This window comes from Ictalurus punctatus, chromosome 15, assembly GCF_001660625.3.
Source record: "Ictalurus punctatus breed USDA103 chromosome 15, Coco_2.0, whole genome shotgun sequence".
Lineage (NCBI taxonomy): Eukaryota > Metazoa > Chordata > Actinopteri > Siluriformes > Ictaluridae > Ictalurus > Ictalurus punctatus.
In genome coordinates, this window is record NC_030430.2 from 22,654,951 (window position 1) to 22,670,922 (window position 15,972).

The 15,972-nt window shown below is 42.5% G+C and overlaps 1 protein-coding gene across 1 annotated transcript; it reads left to right on the plus strand.

Moving 5' to 3' along the window:
* The first annotated feature begins 884 nt into the window (after positions 1-884).
* Positions 885-3,650, plus strand: tmem18 (transmembrane protein 18). Its single transcript, NM_001200708.1, has 5 exons — positions 885-1,055; positions 1,241-1,358; positions 1,462-1,516; positions 1,602-1,695; positions 3,175-3,650. The coding sequence occupies exons 1-5, from the start codon at positions 963-965 to the stop codon at positions 3,271-3,273; spliced, it is 459 nt and encodes a 152-aa protein (NP_001187637.1). The 5' UTR covers positions 885-962; the 3' UTR covers positions 3,274-3,650.
* Positions 3,651-15,972: the final 12,322 nt, after the last annotated feature.

Consider the following 15,972-nt stretch of genomic DNA (forward strand, 5'->3'; position numbering starts at 1 on the left):
CACAGATAAAATGTTATTTTATTCAACATAAGTCCAATGCTTGTTGAATTGTATATTATTTTTTATTGTATTTTGCTGTGTTTATGCTCCATGCGGTCTATTAACAATATTTTTGAAATGTTTTTAATCTCAGTTTATTATTATTATTTTAGTTATCCATTTTCTATACCACTTCTCCTACTGGGTCTCGGGGAACCTGAAGCCTATCCCAGGGAGCATCGGGCACAAGGTGGGGTACACCCTGGACAGGGTGCCAATCCATCACAGGGCACAATCACACACACATTCACACACCCATTCATACACTACGGATACTTTGGAAATACTAATCAACCCATGCATGTCTTTGGACTGGGGAAGGAAACCGGAGTACCCGGAAGAAACCCCTGCAATCGAACCCCAAACCCTGGAGGTGTGAGGTGAACATGCTAACCACTAAGCCACCGTGCATCCATTTTTATTATTATCATTATTAGTAGTAGTAGTAGTAGTAGTAGCAGTAGTTGTATTCTTATTATTATTCATTTATTATTATTATTATTATTATTATTATTATTATTATTATTGGCAACAGAAAATGCAATGTAAGAAATCTGACCATTAAAAGAAGAAAAACTTTTAATTAAGACGATCTGTTTTAAAAATAAAGCTGTTCTCGTTCATTAAATTTCACCGACTTGCATCAGTGAACTCAACTACACAGTCTGATGGGCGTGGTCTTGAGATCTGACGAATGCGGAAGTATCCATGGCGACATCCCCGAATCGCATACCACGGCACTACATAGTACGCGCATATTTCGACCGCACTAGTTGCCATAGTTACCCTTACCTTCCGTACTATTCGTCGTCACTCGTAAGTACGGAAGTGCGCGGTTTGGGGCGGAGCCTGGTTCATGGTTGACGCTCAGCTTTACGGCACTGCTGTTTATTTTGTTTGGTTTGGTATTATTATTTCACAAAATGAGCGCGGATAAAGCAAAGAATATCAGCGCCATCCCTATAGACGGATTCAGCAAAGTGCGCATTACATCAACGTGGACTTTTCTACAGTCTGTAAGAGTCATTAGTTCAATAATAGCTCAGAGTTAGCTATAAGCTAGCTAGGATGTGTTGCAATGGGGGGGGTTTATTCGAGCAGTAATTCATTTAGCAGATATTCCACTACATCACACTGAATAATCTCTCTCTCTCTCTCTCTCTCTCTCTCTCTCTCTCTCTCTCTCTCTCCACACACACAGATCCAGTGGTCTGAGCCATGGCTCATTGGTCTGATTTCTTTTCACATCCTGTGCTTTGCTTGTACTATCCTGACCTGCAGGTACTACAGACTCCAGATCTTCCAGTTCCTCCTGATGGGTGAGTTAATTCACTGTGATTGAAACAGGATTTAAAAGGGAGAGAAAGGAAGTCACAAATAAATAAATAAATAAATAAATAACCCCTGTGTTGTCATGCTCAGTTGCGATGGTGTACGGTGCGGAATATGTGAACGAGGTAGCTGCCATGAACTGGAGGTAAGATGAGGTTTTTCCATCCTCTGGATCTGAACACTGTTTCCTTCTGATCAGTTTTATCTGGATGATCGTTTTAATTTTTCAGATCGTTTTCCAAGTTCCAGTACTTCGACTCCAAGGGGATGTTCATATCGTTGGTGTATTCGGCACCACTCCTGCTCAACACTATCATTATCGTGGTAAGGTGTTTCACTGCTTTACAATTAAAGCTGTAAAAGAAGAGATCCAGTAAATGGACTTAAAAACTACATGAATTAGAAGTTCTTATTTCATTTTGAAAGCGTGCATCTTCTGAACACGATTCAGATGTAATAGGGCCATGTGTCTCTTCTTCCAGGAGGTTACTATATACACATCTCATTACGCGATTTACAATCTGATATACTGTGTGAAAGATACATTTGAAGCAGCTAATGATGATACGCTTTGGGGCGATTTTAAAAGAAAATTGTTATGTTTGAGCAGTGCAGTACTGGACATGCATTGATGATACAGATTACAGAAATGGAAGCCCACCTTCTTCGCTAGGACTGATGGACACATAGGCCACACCTCCATTAGGACTGACAGATGCAGAGGCAACACCTCTTTCACTGAGACTGACACAGAGGCCATGCGTCATTCGCTTGGACCGACATGCAGAGGCCACGCCTCCTTCACTGAGACTGACACGCAGAGGCTAGGCCGCTTTTACTGAGACTGACAAAGGACACGCCTTCCTCAGTGAGACTGACATGCAGAGCCTACACCTCTTTCACTGAGATTGACATGCCTGCTAGCTATGTAAAGGGTACTGGAGTTTTTCCACTAGTTCTGAATGGATAATTACAATATGGCCACAACTCAGACGTTAGTTCCATATCTCTCATTGCCAAGCTAGCACATCTCAGCATTATGCTGAGCCTTATATTTGTAAAATCACTTAGTTGTCCTTAGCCCAAATGTAGTGTAAAGGAACGAAATGCTGTGCAACTTTCCTCACTTTCACTTGCATTTATAACGGTCTGTCACAGCGTGAGGGTTCACAGCGAACTCGGCGGGAGGATGTGCAAGTGAATGTAACGTTAATGGTCAAAAACCTGAACTGACGTTAGCCTAGCCTACTTCGTGGGTGTGCAGATCTCAAAAGTTAATTGACGTTGTTAAGAACAAACCAAGCCATGGTATGCTGCCTTCTATACTAAGCTAAGGTCACCTACTATTTAGGTATCTAGTTACTGACTGTCTGAAAATAAAAAAGCTCGTATGTTCTGCTGCACTTTTCTACGCTTGTCTGCTGTCTCCATTTCTTACAGACTGAGCTGCTAAAATATATCAACGATCTTGCGTTGAGTATGGGCGCAACCAAGGGTACAATTGGAAGGGGGGTATCCACCTATTTTCCTTAACAAATGGAAATATATTAAAAAGGAATAGACATAAATAAATAAATAGAATAGATGAAGAAAAGACAGATCCGTTGGCAGGGTTCATTAAAGGGAGACATATAGAAAATATTTTGTACTGTATATTGGGTGGGACAGATTGGTATTTCCTCAACACTGAGGGGGGGCGACGCCCTCAAAGAATGCATGGTTACACCCATGGGATTTAGATTCACACTGAGTTACATTGGTTAAAGAAGTGAAGTGATTATGAGTTTGCTGCATGTGTTTCAGGCCGTATGGGTGAGGAGGACATTTGTGACCATGACAGAGCTGAAGACGCTGCAGCTGAAGAGGAAAGCTGCCAGAGAAAGCGCTAAGAAAACCCAGTAGAGAGAGAATAAAGTGGACTGAGCCAAACTCAGACTTATTCCCCACTAAAGAGGCGCGAGATACTAGAACTCAGCAGACGACATCCTTCTAACGCTGACCGCAGAACTCATCAGTTCATGGCTAAAGAAAGCTTACGGATCATCACATGTCCTGGGGAGAGATGTCTGTCTAAATACCCCACACACCTGGAGCTGAGTATTGTAGCTACCCCTCAAGTGGACTGATGGAGACAGAAAAGCTCTGATTGTCAGCCATAACTCTTAAAACAAACTTTTTTTTTTTTTTTTTAAACAGTTTCGTCATGTATGCATGGGATAATCTAAATCATGTGTATAAATAACATTTGTTTCAATAAACTGATCTGTTTTTATGATAAACATGGTTGGGTTGGTGTTTGGTTTGAGATCTGTGTTCGGAGAACTCCTTCCTGAAGAGGGCGATACTGCATCAATATTTCACTACTTCCAGTAAGACTAATGCTCATCCGGTTGTCTGGACACCAAGATATGATTTCTACACTAGCTTCCATTAAGAGTTGTTGAAGAGTAGATTGGTGTTTGTGATATATACACCGAGAAAGTTAGCCAGAATTATATAAAACTGTGTTCGGGCAAAAATGAAACGTATCCAAATTTCTCCTCACCCCAGATATAACAAAGACACCTGACATGTTTGGTGTTTAAAATGTGCAGCTTTAGTTTTCCACTCAAGATGATAATGTTGCTAAGAAGTAATATGAGATTACAGCCTCTGTTTTAGCACAGTGCAAATTCATATAATGTGACCAGTGATTTAAATGTTGCTATTTGACAGGATATAAGTCAATATTCCAGTGATTTGCCCATTCATTTGTTTGCCAATTAAGGTGGAAAAGTATTCACTGCCCCTGTGATGGACAGGCACCCTGTACAGGTTGTACCCCGCCTTGTGCCCGATGCGCCCTGGGATAGGCTCCAGGTTCCCCGTGACCCTGAAAAGGAGTAAGCGGTAGAAGATGGATGGATGGATGGAAGTATTCACTGCCCCGTTTAGCTTCTGCAGAGTTATTACTGCCCCTAGTGTTCAGAAATGGCAACTGCAACAAGCGACAGTTCTCCTACATAACTTCTACAAAATAGACTTCATGTGAAAACTTATGATGAAATTCTTAGCTGCACTTTTTGTCCATGTGGTACACAGTTACAGAAGGGATTTATTTATAATTGTAATATTCCTTGTCACTCAGATGAGAATGGGTTCCATACTGAGTCTGGTTCCTCTCCAGGTCTCATCCTCATATCATCTCAGTGAGGTTTTCCTTGCCACCGTCGCCTCTGACTTGGTCATTCGGGATAAATTTATAAATATAAAAGTTACATCCTGAATTTATATATTTATGTAAAGCTCCTTTGTGACAATATCCATTGTTAAAAGCGCTATACAAATAGAATTGAATTGAAATTTAATTGTATTAATGACAGGGTTTCAACGGTCATGTTTTTTTTTTTCTTTTTTACGCCGAATTGGGCTCATTTAAAAATACTCCGTGGCCGCCGAGATCTTGATCTCGTGAATTTAATCTAAAGGCGAGGGAAAGGAGGATTATACAGTCTGTAAATCAGACATGCGTGTGCACCATGGGGACCTTGTTTTCCATGGAAAAAGCTGAGAAAGAGAAAACTCGCTTTTCCAATGTCTGCATTTTTTGGTCAAGCTTCAGGTCTTTCGTGTGGTTTTCCAAAGGTATCGGGGCTGGAATTATTTGCGGAACCTGTCAGCCCTGGTTAACCATATTAGCTCTTTAGGAAGCCCACCTGCTATATCAAGGACAGTTCAACATATGTACGTCTAAACCTGCTCAAAACAAGCTATCGAAAAGAAATGACTCAATAGAAACCTATAGCACAAGTGAAGTGTGATAGCCTCTCGACTTCAGCTTGTTTAAAGCTCGTACATCACTTCACACTTTCGTATGAGGTTATCCAGCTCCAGCTGTAAGCTATCTGCTTATCTGCTTGCCATATTGCATGTGCTCTACATATCCAACATGTCCGACATGTCCAAGATGTGATGATGTATAATCAATTCTGGACCTGTCAGTGCTTGGTCCAATTTTCCGGTCCAAATCTGGCATAGTTTTAAAGTCAGGAGGCTCTAGCGGATTTGGGATTCGGCCTAGTTTGTTTCTTGAGGTTTGATTGCAGTGATTGATGCTGCTTTGCCGTGCCAGAGGGCATGCTTTGGGATCAGGGGTTAAAGCAGGTGTGCCGAGGGAGTTTTTCACATTTTTTTTCTTTTAGATTCATCTTTCGATAGGCTCTTATAATATAGCACAGCACTGGTGGATTCTCGATTCTGATGCATTGATTAATTTCCTTTAACAGCAGCTCTGACAGTCACAGGCTCCGCTCTTTCTGATATGGGAGGATTTTTGAGCTTACACAGGGACCTGTATTGAGGACGCTCCACATCAATGGATTTAAAGGTGCAATAGTCTATTTTTTTATTCCTTACCTGTACAAATATCCTGGAAGGCAATTAGAACATCCATCCATTTTCTATACCGCTTATCCTACTGGGGCACAGGGAACCTGGAGCCTATCCCAGTGAGCATGGGGCACAAGGTGGGGTACACCCTGGACAGGGTGCCCGTCCATCGCAGGGCACACTCTCATACACGTTCACACACCCGTTCATACACTACATTCATAAATGTCAATCAGCCTGCCATGCATGTTTGTGTTTGGAGGAAAATCCGCACACACGGGAATCGAACCCACAACCCTGGACATGCTAACCACTAAGCCACTGCGCACTCGATATGTAGAACATGGCTTTAGCAGAAGTTGTATTAAGTATGTCACTGAGAAAACCCATTTGGAAAACTGGTTACTGATCCGGAATGCTTGTTTGTGTTCGGATGCGCCTGCTGTCATTTTATAGACACTACTACTCCACAAGCCACTGTAGATCCTGAGGGCGGAGCTTCGTGGACATGGGCGGGAATCGTTCAAATGCCGAACCCACCTAACTGTCATGGTGCGTTCAAGTCATGTCGGGAAGATCGTATTTACGAGTCGAACGCACACGGACGCAACCACAAAGTCGTTTTTACGACTCTTATGGGATTTTCTTTGAGCCCGGAGTGTCCGAGTTGGGGGCGGTGAGAAAACGTGACAGTAAATTTGTTGAAACTGAATGCTGTTTGGTATACGCTGCAAATTGCTTTTTTTTTTTTTTTTTAATTTACAATAAAGCAAGATAATTGCCTGCACGAAATACGATAGTATTGTACAATTACAAAATAATATGTAACGATCTGTAATAATATGATAATATGTAACGATATGTAAGTTTTCTGCGGCTTCATAAATTGCTTGAAAACATACAAAAAGCAAAACACACCTGACGCACATTCTTTGTTCTTCATTTTCTAGAAGTAGAGTTGAAAAACCTCGCTTGAATTTTTTTTTTTAGTTCATTAATAGAAGGTACGCCGGCAGGTACACCTTCAAGTGACTTGAACGCATCTGACGTCGTAATAACGACTTCCCAACTCGTAAATACGAGGAGGACCTGAACGCACCATTGAACTCACCATTAGACCTAATCTTGAAAAAAAAAAACTTACCTAAGGCACCTTTAAAAAGCAGGTAGCGTCAGCACTTTGTAAAAGTCAGTTATGTGTTCCACCATGGAAAAGTCATCAGAATGAGTCCGTACAGGATTTCGCTGTGTTTTTTTTAATAATAATTATTGTGGTAAAAAATTCTTGATTTTAATTCGTCTTGTTTTCAAACTTTGTGATGCAGCTTCTGGAGTTTTTTTTTTTTTTTTTTGCGGAAAACTAGTGGAATCGGCGAAATCGCAATCGCACGGAATTGTTTTGCACGATCTTTCACAGTGATATTTGTTGGTAAATGAGGCCTTTTAACCGTACTCACGAAGACTGCGGCGTTTGCTTGATTTTGCGTTGAAATCTGTGATCGCAAAAATAACGAAATCCTGGAGGGACCGATAAGAGCGAATTTTGCCGACGTTATACTGTGTTAAATGGAGCTAAAACAGATGAAAAAGTATGTGCTGTTCTTTAAGAAATAAATTTTTTTTAAAAAAAACATTGTTAGCAAAAAATGTGCTGTGGGATAAGAGAAATAAAACACTAATAAATCATGTGCTGTTATAGGATCCAGGAAACACCACCCTGCTGCTGATTGTTTTCCTTTTACAGCATGTCCCCATATAGTGTATAAATATAAATGGTGAATGGTCTGCGCTTATATAGTGCTTTTATCCAAAGTACTTTACACTGTGTCTCATTCGTCCATTCACACACGCACTCACACACCAGTGGTAGCAGAGCTGCCATGCAAGGTGCTAACATGCCATCGGGAGCAACTTGGGGTACAGCGTCTTGCCCAAGGACACGTCGGCATGTGGAGTCACGTGGGCCGGGAATCGAACCGCCGACCCTACGATTAGTGCCCAACCCGCTCTACCACCTGATCCACAGCCGCTGAAAATATAAATACTGTATGTATGACAGTAAATAAAAATAACAATTCCATATCCTATATGTTCATAAGGGGGGGGGACATCCATCCAGGTGTTCCCAGAGGTTTCTAAAGCTGTTTGGACATCACTTATTCATTCAAATCTTTCACTCCAGCACAACTACGTATTACAGACAGCAACCGCGTCCTTCACCTCTCCCAAAATCTCCGCCGTGGCTGTGTTTGAGGTGAAATTAAATATTAAACTTTGCACCTGTAGTATGTACATACTGTATGTTGGGCATTTTATCAGGTAAACCCAGGTACCATATAGGTACTGTAGCCCATCTGTGATGATCCACAGTATACCATCTGCCCTTCAGTGGAAAGGGACCACCATATGACCCATCTAACCAGATATCATTTGGTTGCTGGACCACTCACTTCAAAGGTAGCATTGCTGTATCACAACTCCAGCATCCTCTGCTTTCTGTCCGCGTGTGATTTCACATCTTCTCCCAGCATCTGTAGGGTTTTCCTCTAGGTTCTCCGGTTTCATCCAACCTTCCAAAGACTTTTAAGTGCCGATAGATATGAAGGAGTGCGTCTGAGGCGCCACGATGGACCGTGTGTCCAGAGATTTTGTGTTAGGATCCAGATCCTCTGTGAGCCTGACCAGGATAAAATTGATCCTGAAGATGAACATCAGTGACACTGACATGGAAGTTCATTCGTTAAGTCTTTCATTCATGTACAGTAATCGCTTTATCCTGGTCAGGATCACGGGGAATCATGAAAGTATGTTAAAATATACAAAACATCCAGTAGATTTTAACACAGTGTGAGCGGCTTGGGTTCTGTGGGTTCCTTGGGTTCAGGAATAAAAAGTGGTCATGGTTCTGAGAAATATCTCTCGTAGTGTACCACTGGTCACTTTGCTCACCTGCTCCGGCATGAATATGGATCAGATCAGATAAAATTAAAATACCGCTGCACGTTCATGACCGGCTAAAATCTGCCAATGTATCAGCAGTGCAATGTAGAAAATCCTGCAGATACAGTTCACGAGCTTGCCTCGAACATTAGAATGAGAATAAAATGTGACGTTGTATGACTGTCGCCTGGTTGGTGGTGGGCTACCAGGTTGGCTGGTTTGAGTATTTCAGAAACCTCTGTGCTCATCTCAACAGTGTACAGAATTTACACAGAATGGTGCGGACGACAAAAACCCGTCCGGTGAGCCGCAGTCCTGTGGGCGGAAACACATTGCTGATGAGAGAAGCCAAAGGAAGGCTACGGTAACTCGAACAAGCACTCTTTCCAACCGTGGTGAGCAGAAAAGCATCGCAGGATGCACAACACCGTGAACCTTGAGGTGGATGGGCTACGGCAGCAGAAGACCACATCAGGGTCCGCTCCTGTCAACCAAGGACAAGAATCTGACACTACAAGGGGGACAGTCTCACTGAAACTGGATGGTTTCTAATAAAGTGTGTTTGCCTAATGTGCTTATTATAAACGTCTGACATCCCCTGTCATACTGTATGTATGAGACATAACCACATTCATAAACAGAATTTAGCAAATATCTTTCTCTCTCTCTCTCTCTCTCTCTCTCTCTCTCTCGGAATAATCCGCAGCTTCCCAGCTCTCCACAGCTGCAGATCGCTCTGTTTTGAAAGCTTTGGACTGGAGCTCATCCATCATCTGCAAACCGTCCTCCTCTCAAACTCCTGGCAGCTACTCACGCTAAAGATCTTATAAAAACAACCCGACACTCTGTCCGTCTCTGCCTTCTTTCTCACTCCACCTCCCAAAGGGGTTTCTGTGGTCGGGATTTGATTCAAACGCGTCGGTCTAATTGCAATAGTTAAACTGCTGTTAAATATCTGCACATTATTATACTCTGGCCCGTGTGGGACGTGTTCCTTCCAGCCTCTTAGTGTTGCGGAGACCTCCGGGGGCCTGACGGTCTTGTAACGGTCCTTTAAATGATAATGAAATGGTGGTAATGACTTCACCTTTTTTTTTGTGTGTGTTCAGTGTTGTTTGTTTGCCATTAAACACAGCGCACGAAAAAAAAAAAATTCCTGTGTGTCTGAGCAACTGGGAAATCCACAGAGTAGAGAAGCATGTATGAAAATATTTACAGAAGCGGGACAAACAGGGAAATCCGAGACGAATCTGGAACGAAGTAGACGTTTGTATAACTCTTTCTCTGGCTCTCTTTCATAAATGCTTTTACATCAGGAAGGAAGTCACCCGGAGTGCCTCGCCAATTCCTCCATCTGCAGTATCCTACACACTGTGCAGTTTTGCATAGAAGCTCCAAACCGTTGCGAATCTCGCTTCATCTTTCCATGTGTGTTCCAGAGAACATGCTTTACCGTAAACGCGTATAGCTATCGATCGTCTGCAGGGCCGAAGAGAGTGGAAGCTGCTCAGGAACAACCGGCTCTCTGACTTCCCAGCAGCCCAGGCGGTGACTACATTCACTGAGGAGCAGAGTGTACTAATCCGATCCCACGAGAGTAACCAGAGATGCCACACACACACACACACACACACACACACACACACACTGGATAAGCGAGAAGACTTCCATTAGTGATTCTTCGAAAGCCAAATACACTGATTGTTCTGCCAAACACCCTCTCGTTCAGCTCTCAAGGTCTGTGAGGTCACTGAGGAGGAAAATGACATAAATATACATGAAGAAGTAACTGGAGCAGGGTTATGTAAGTTACCCCAAAGCCTTCATGAGAAGTGCATCACCGTCTCAGTAGCTCACACCATGATGTAACGCAGCTTTATTAGGAATCGCAGCACAGCTTCAGGTTTATCGGAATGTAAGGAATATGATCGTTTAAAGGAAACGCAGTCACCTGTCAGAACTTTTCCACACTCTACAACTGAATGTAAATGCTGATATCATATCATATCATATCATATCAGAGTCAGGGCATCATCAGGGACCTATCCAGAACCTTTTGAGTAAGTAAACAGGTCCTGAACTCTCCTGAGAAACAAATAGTTCCAAAAAAAGTTCTTGGCTTGCATGTTCGCTATACTGTAACTCATCCATCTGTTTTCCATACCGCTTATCCTACACAGGGTCGCAGGGTCGCCTGGAGCCTATCCCAGGGAACTCGGGGTACAAGACAAGGAACAATTGTACAGTGCCAATCGGAATACAGCGCATGTCGTTGGACTGGCGGAGGAAACCGGAGTTACCCCCTGAAGCACAGGGAGAACATGCAAGCTCCGCACATACAGGGTGGAGGTGGGATTCGAACCCCCAGTCCTGGAGGTGTGAGGCAAAGGTCACCGCTTACTACCCACTAAGACATCGTGCCCCCCTGGTACTGTAACCGTTATGTAAAATAACAGACGCGGGAAAACTGGAAATGTTGGAAAACTAACTAACATTGAAAAGCTAGACTTTTGCACAGTATTGTGTTTCGAATAAAAATATTTGGTAATATTTTCTAGTCATGTTTTTCTATAATCCATGCCAATTCCTGAGGTGTGAAAGGGAAACAGTGATGCATTTCATTCTGATCTGGGCTCGGACTAATACGTGAGAAAGCACTTGGAAATTCACAGCAGCCAGCAGGTGACCCTTTAACTCTGAAAATATCAACTGATCTAACTCACGTTCCTAAAGTTCTGCTTACTTCACGACGTTTCTGAGGATACTTGAGATGACATCAGTGCCAATACTTGCCGTGCACCAAATCCTGAGCTTTGAAGCACCCCGACCTCAGGGAAACAGAGTCATGCAGAGGAGTTATATTCCCCCCATTCTTTGTTTTATTATGCTGACTCACTTACATGGAAAATCTACCCCACAATGTCAGACTTTATCAAAGTCAGACTTCAGCGCAGAAAATAATCCTTGGAGACTTCCAAACCATGTGGTGAATTTCGAATGGTTCTAAGGTTACTCCTTGTCATGTGATTATAGCTATGATGATGCCATAGCTATACATTTCCTAGAGAGCATCGACCCTGCTCTAATCACCAGCGTCTCTGAAGTCATGAATATGGATGAGTATGGCAATTGTTCTCAAGTGTTCTCAGCTGTTCTGTTATGGAGCTTGGAAGCGGAGTATATGAACAAGCAGTTTCATTCGTATATGAATAGAAAGTTCTTATACTTGTATTATATTACATTAAATCTAATGATTTGTCGTCCCCCCCCCCAATAGTATTTAATAAATGTAACACCTACTTAAAAACACCTACTTTGAAATGTAAGCACATATATACTCAGCAAAAAAAGGAACCGTCCTCTCGCATTCAACTGCGTTTATATTTCCAGCAAATTCTTAACATGTGTAAATATTTGTATGAACATAAATTGGTTCAACGACTGAGACATAAACTGAACAAGTTTCACAGATGTTTGAGGAACAGAAATGGAGTAATGAGTCCCCGAACAAAGGATGGGCCGATATCAGAAGGAACGGTCAGCATCTGGTGACTTCCAGCTGCTTTAAGTCCTACAGAGCATCTCATCCTCATGGACTGCACCAGATTGGTCAGTTCTTGCTATGAGATGTTCCCTCACTCTTCCACCGAGGCATTTACAAGTTCTCGATCACGTCTGGGGGGACACACACGCTTACGTGTAATTTTCCACTGCGAGGACGATCAGCTGTCCTTCCTGTCTCCCTGTAGCACCGTCTCAGGCGTCTTACATTACAGACATTACAGTTTATCGCTCTGGACACATCTGCAGTCCTCATGCCTCCCTGCAGCAGGTCTATGGCATGTTCACGCAGGTGAGCAGGAACCCTAGGCATCTTTCTTCTGGTGTTTTTCAGAGTCAGTAGAAAGGTCTCTTTAGTGTCCTAACGTATTGTAACTGTGACGTTAATCACCTAGCGCCTGTAAACTGTTCGTGTCTTAAGGACTGTTCCACAGGTGCAGGTGCAATAATTCTTTATGGTCCATTGAACAAGCACGAAAAACATCGCTTAAACCCTTTTCCGATAAAGATCTGTAAAGATTATTTGGATTTTACAAAATTATCTTTAAAATACAGTCTCCTGAAAAAGGGCTGTTTATACTTTAAACACATATATAGTTTTGACTCGGCCATTCCATAACCCTCCATTTCTTCTCTTTGAGCCATTCCTTGGTGGATTTGCTAGTGCGCTTAGGATCCTTATCCTGTTGAAAGGTCCACTTTCGGTTCAACCTCAACTTTCAGACAGATGGACTCACATTATCTTCAAGCACTCTTTGATATGATGAAGAATCCATAGTTGAATCAATGAATGAAAGCTGTCCAGTCCCTGAGGCAGTGAACAACCCCGAAACCATAACATTTCTACCCGTGCTTCACGGGTGGTATGAGGTCTTTGGTCTGCGGCAAACATGTCTGTTGTTACCGTTGCCAAACAACTCTATCTTTGATTCGTCTGTCCAGAGCACATTATTCCAAAAGGCCTGGTCTTTGCCGATATGCTCATTGGAAGTCTTGCGAAGGCTTTTTCCTGGCACGCCTCCCACGCAGTTCAAATTTGTGCAATCTCCTTCTGATTGTAGACGCTTGCACTTTGACACCAACACTTGCAAGACGTACTAGCATCCTGTGATGAAATTTCGGGGGTTCTTGGAGAGTTCTTTTTTCATCAGACGGTCTGCTCTTGGGCTGAATTCGCCGGGACGGCCAGACCTGGACGAAATTGTCAGTCGTTTGAAATCTGCACCATTTGCAGATGATTTTCCTTACAGTGGAACGATGCATTTCAAATCATTTGGAGATCTTTTTAAATCCCTCGCCAGACTCCTAGGCATCCACAAAAATTTTTTTCTAAAGGTCTTACAGAACTCTTGAGATCTTGGCACGATGACACCACACACCTCAATAACAAAGGGAACTCGAGACACTAGATATGAGAGGGGTATAAATAAGACCGGTTCCACCTGCATTCTATAAGCAGGTTCTAATTACCGGCACCCGACCTTGAACACCTGATTCTAATTTCATGGCTTTGAAGGTATGATAAATGTAGGGGTGTGCTTCCTTTTTAGATACGACTGGTCTGTTTTTTGTTCTTTTAATTTGTGAAAATGACTTCAAAATGTCAACTTTATGTCATTTAATACTCATTAAATAGACCTTAATTAATAGGCACTGTTTCAAAAAAGATGAAATGTTTCCATATGGAAACAATTTCCATAGGGTGTACTTATTTTTTCACATGACTGTACATGTTTGTCTGTTTTTGTCCGTTTATAAGAAATGAATATGCATATTCTAAGGTTCAAATCCGATGTTGTTGCGTGAGAAGCATTAAGAAAGTATGCAACGACCGATGTCGTGTCTTAGGGAAAGAATTTGGTGACTGTCATTTCCTTCATGGAGACCGCAAAGATCTTCTGTAAGTCGTACCGGATAAGGACATCTGGCAAATTCGGTTTGGTAGCTGGCGTGCGATAGGGTAGAACTAGATAGGACATCGGAGTTAGTGATGAGTAAATTTGAAGAAATATGGGTAAAAAATGAAGCTGTAGCTCTAATGAGATCCAGTTGTGGTCTCACATCTGCACCAATATCCACATCTCTACAACCCTTATCATTTAAATGCTGACAACAAACAAAGCTGAAAGAACTTTTATTTTGTTTGAGAGACTGCACAAAAATGTATGCTCCTTCACACCTAGGAACGCCCCCCCCCCCCCCCCCCCCCCCGAGCATTTCAAAAGCTAAGATCCACCCCCTACTCCCGCCCCCGTATCCTCATCTGTATTGTTTCTTCAGATTAAAGATGTAGAAGACTGTAAGGTTGTGTATTTTCGACCAGACGTCACTGAGATGCATCATCACAGGAGAAGCAAAAGTTTGTGAACCCTTTGAAGTGATCTGCATTCCTACATCGACGACTCCTAAAATGATTCGATCCTTATCTAATCTGCTTTCTCTTTATCATCTCCTTACAGCAGGTCAAGCATGCGGGTCACAAAAAAAACAAAAAACAAAACAAAAAAAAACATTCCAGATGACGTGATCGATCTAGCTCCATTTGAAGATTAGATTTTAGAGGCTCTTGTAATTTTTTTCGTCAGTGACCTCGGATGTTTTAAACCATCAGTTCGATATAGACATGACGATGTGAGAGAGAAAATTGTGTGTGTGTGTGGGTGGGTGTGTGGGTGTGGTTTATCAAATAAGCATCTTTCGTTAATAAACGAGATTAGAAATCTGAATTATCTCAGGGAATTCATCGAGATTTGTTTGTGGCTATAAATATGATGAAATGGGCAGATCACTGAGTAAAGCGAGATGCTGATACTTGACTCGACTAGTATCCTGTAACTCAAAGTGGACGGTCCTTTGAGGGTTCTCTGAAGGTCCTGTGCTCCATATCTGACAATTCGATCACTTGACAAAGCTAATCCCCCTAGCTAGTCATCTCAGACCCTCATCATCCCTTCGTCATGCTCACAGTGATGAACGAATGAGGATCCCCTGCTCTAGGTCCGAGTGCTGTCTGATCGATGACGTGTATGAACGACATGTGGGAAATTGGATGAAAGTACTGGAGGTCTTGAACGAGAAGTTTTTCTCTCAGTGTCACACTACATACAGTTCTGTACAAAAGTCAGAGACCACCCTTTTGTTTTAAATCAAATGGCCGTTTAATAATAAGAATAATGAAAGGGAAAAAATTATATTATTATTGAATAATACTCCATCCATCCATCTTGTACCGCTTGCTCCTTTTCAGGGTCACGGGGGAACCTGGAGCCTATCCCAGGGAGCATCGGGCACAAGGCGGGGTACACCCTGGACAGGGTGCCAATCCATCACAGGGCACATTCACACACTATGGACACTTTAGACACGCCAATCAGACTACCATGCAAGTCTTTGGACTGGGGGAGGAAACCAAAGTACCCGGAGAAACCCCCGCAGCACGGGGAGAACATGAAAACTCCGCACACACAGGGCCACGGCGGGAATCGAACCCCCGACCCTGGAGGTGTGAGGAAAACGTGCTAACCACTAAGCCACCGTGCACCCCCTATTGAATAATATTAAATAATAATAATAATAATAATAATATGTAAGGAGTAAAACACAATAGGGCTGTTATCATCCCAAAGTTGATTATTTTCCAGTACCAGCATGCCATCAGATAGTGGTTTTATTTTATGACAGACAAACAAATCTAACAAAAGTCAAAGCAAGGTTCAGAAAATAGACACCAAA

Coding starts and splice junctions, on each gene's coding strand:
- tmem18 (NM_001200708.1), top strand. CDS start 963: ATGAGCGCGGATAAAGCAAAGAATATCAGCGCCATCCCTATAGACGGA. Junction 1,517..1,601: donor GTAGCTGCCATGAACTGGAG/GTAAGATGAGGT, acceptor TTAATTTTTCAG/ATCGTTTTCCAAGTTCCAGT. Junction 1,696..3,174: donor TCAACACTATCATTATCGTG/GTAAGGTGTTTC, acceptor CATGTGTTTCAG/GCCGTATGGGTGAGGAGGAC.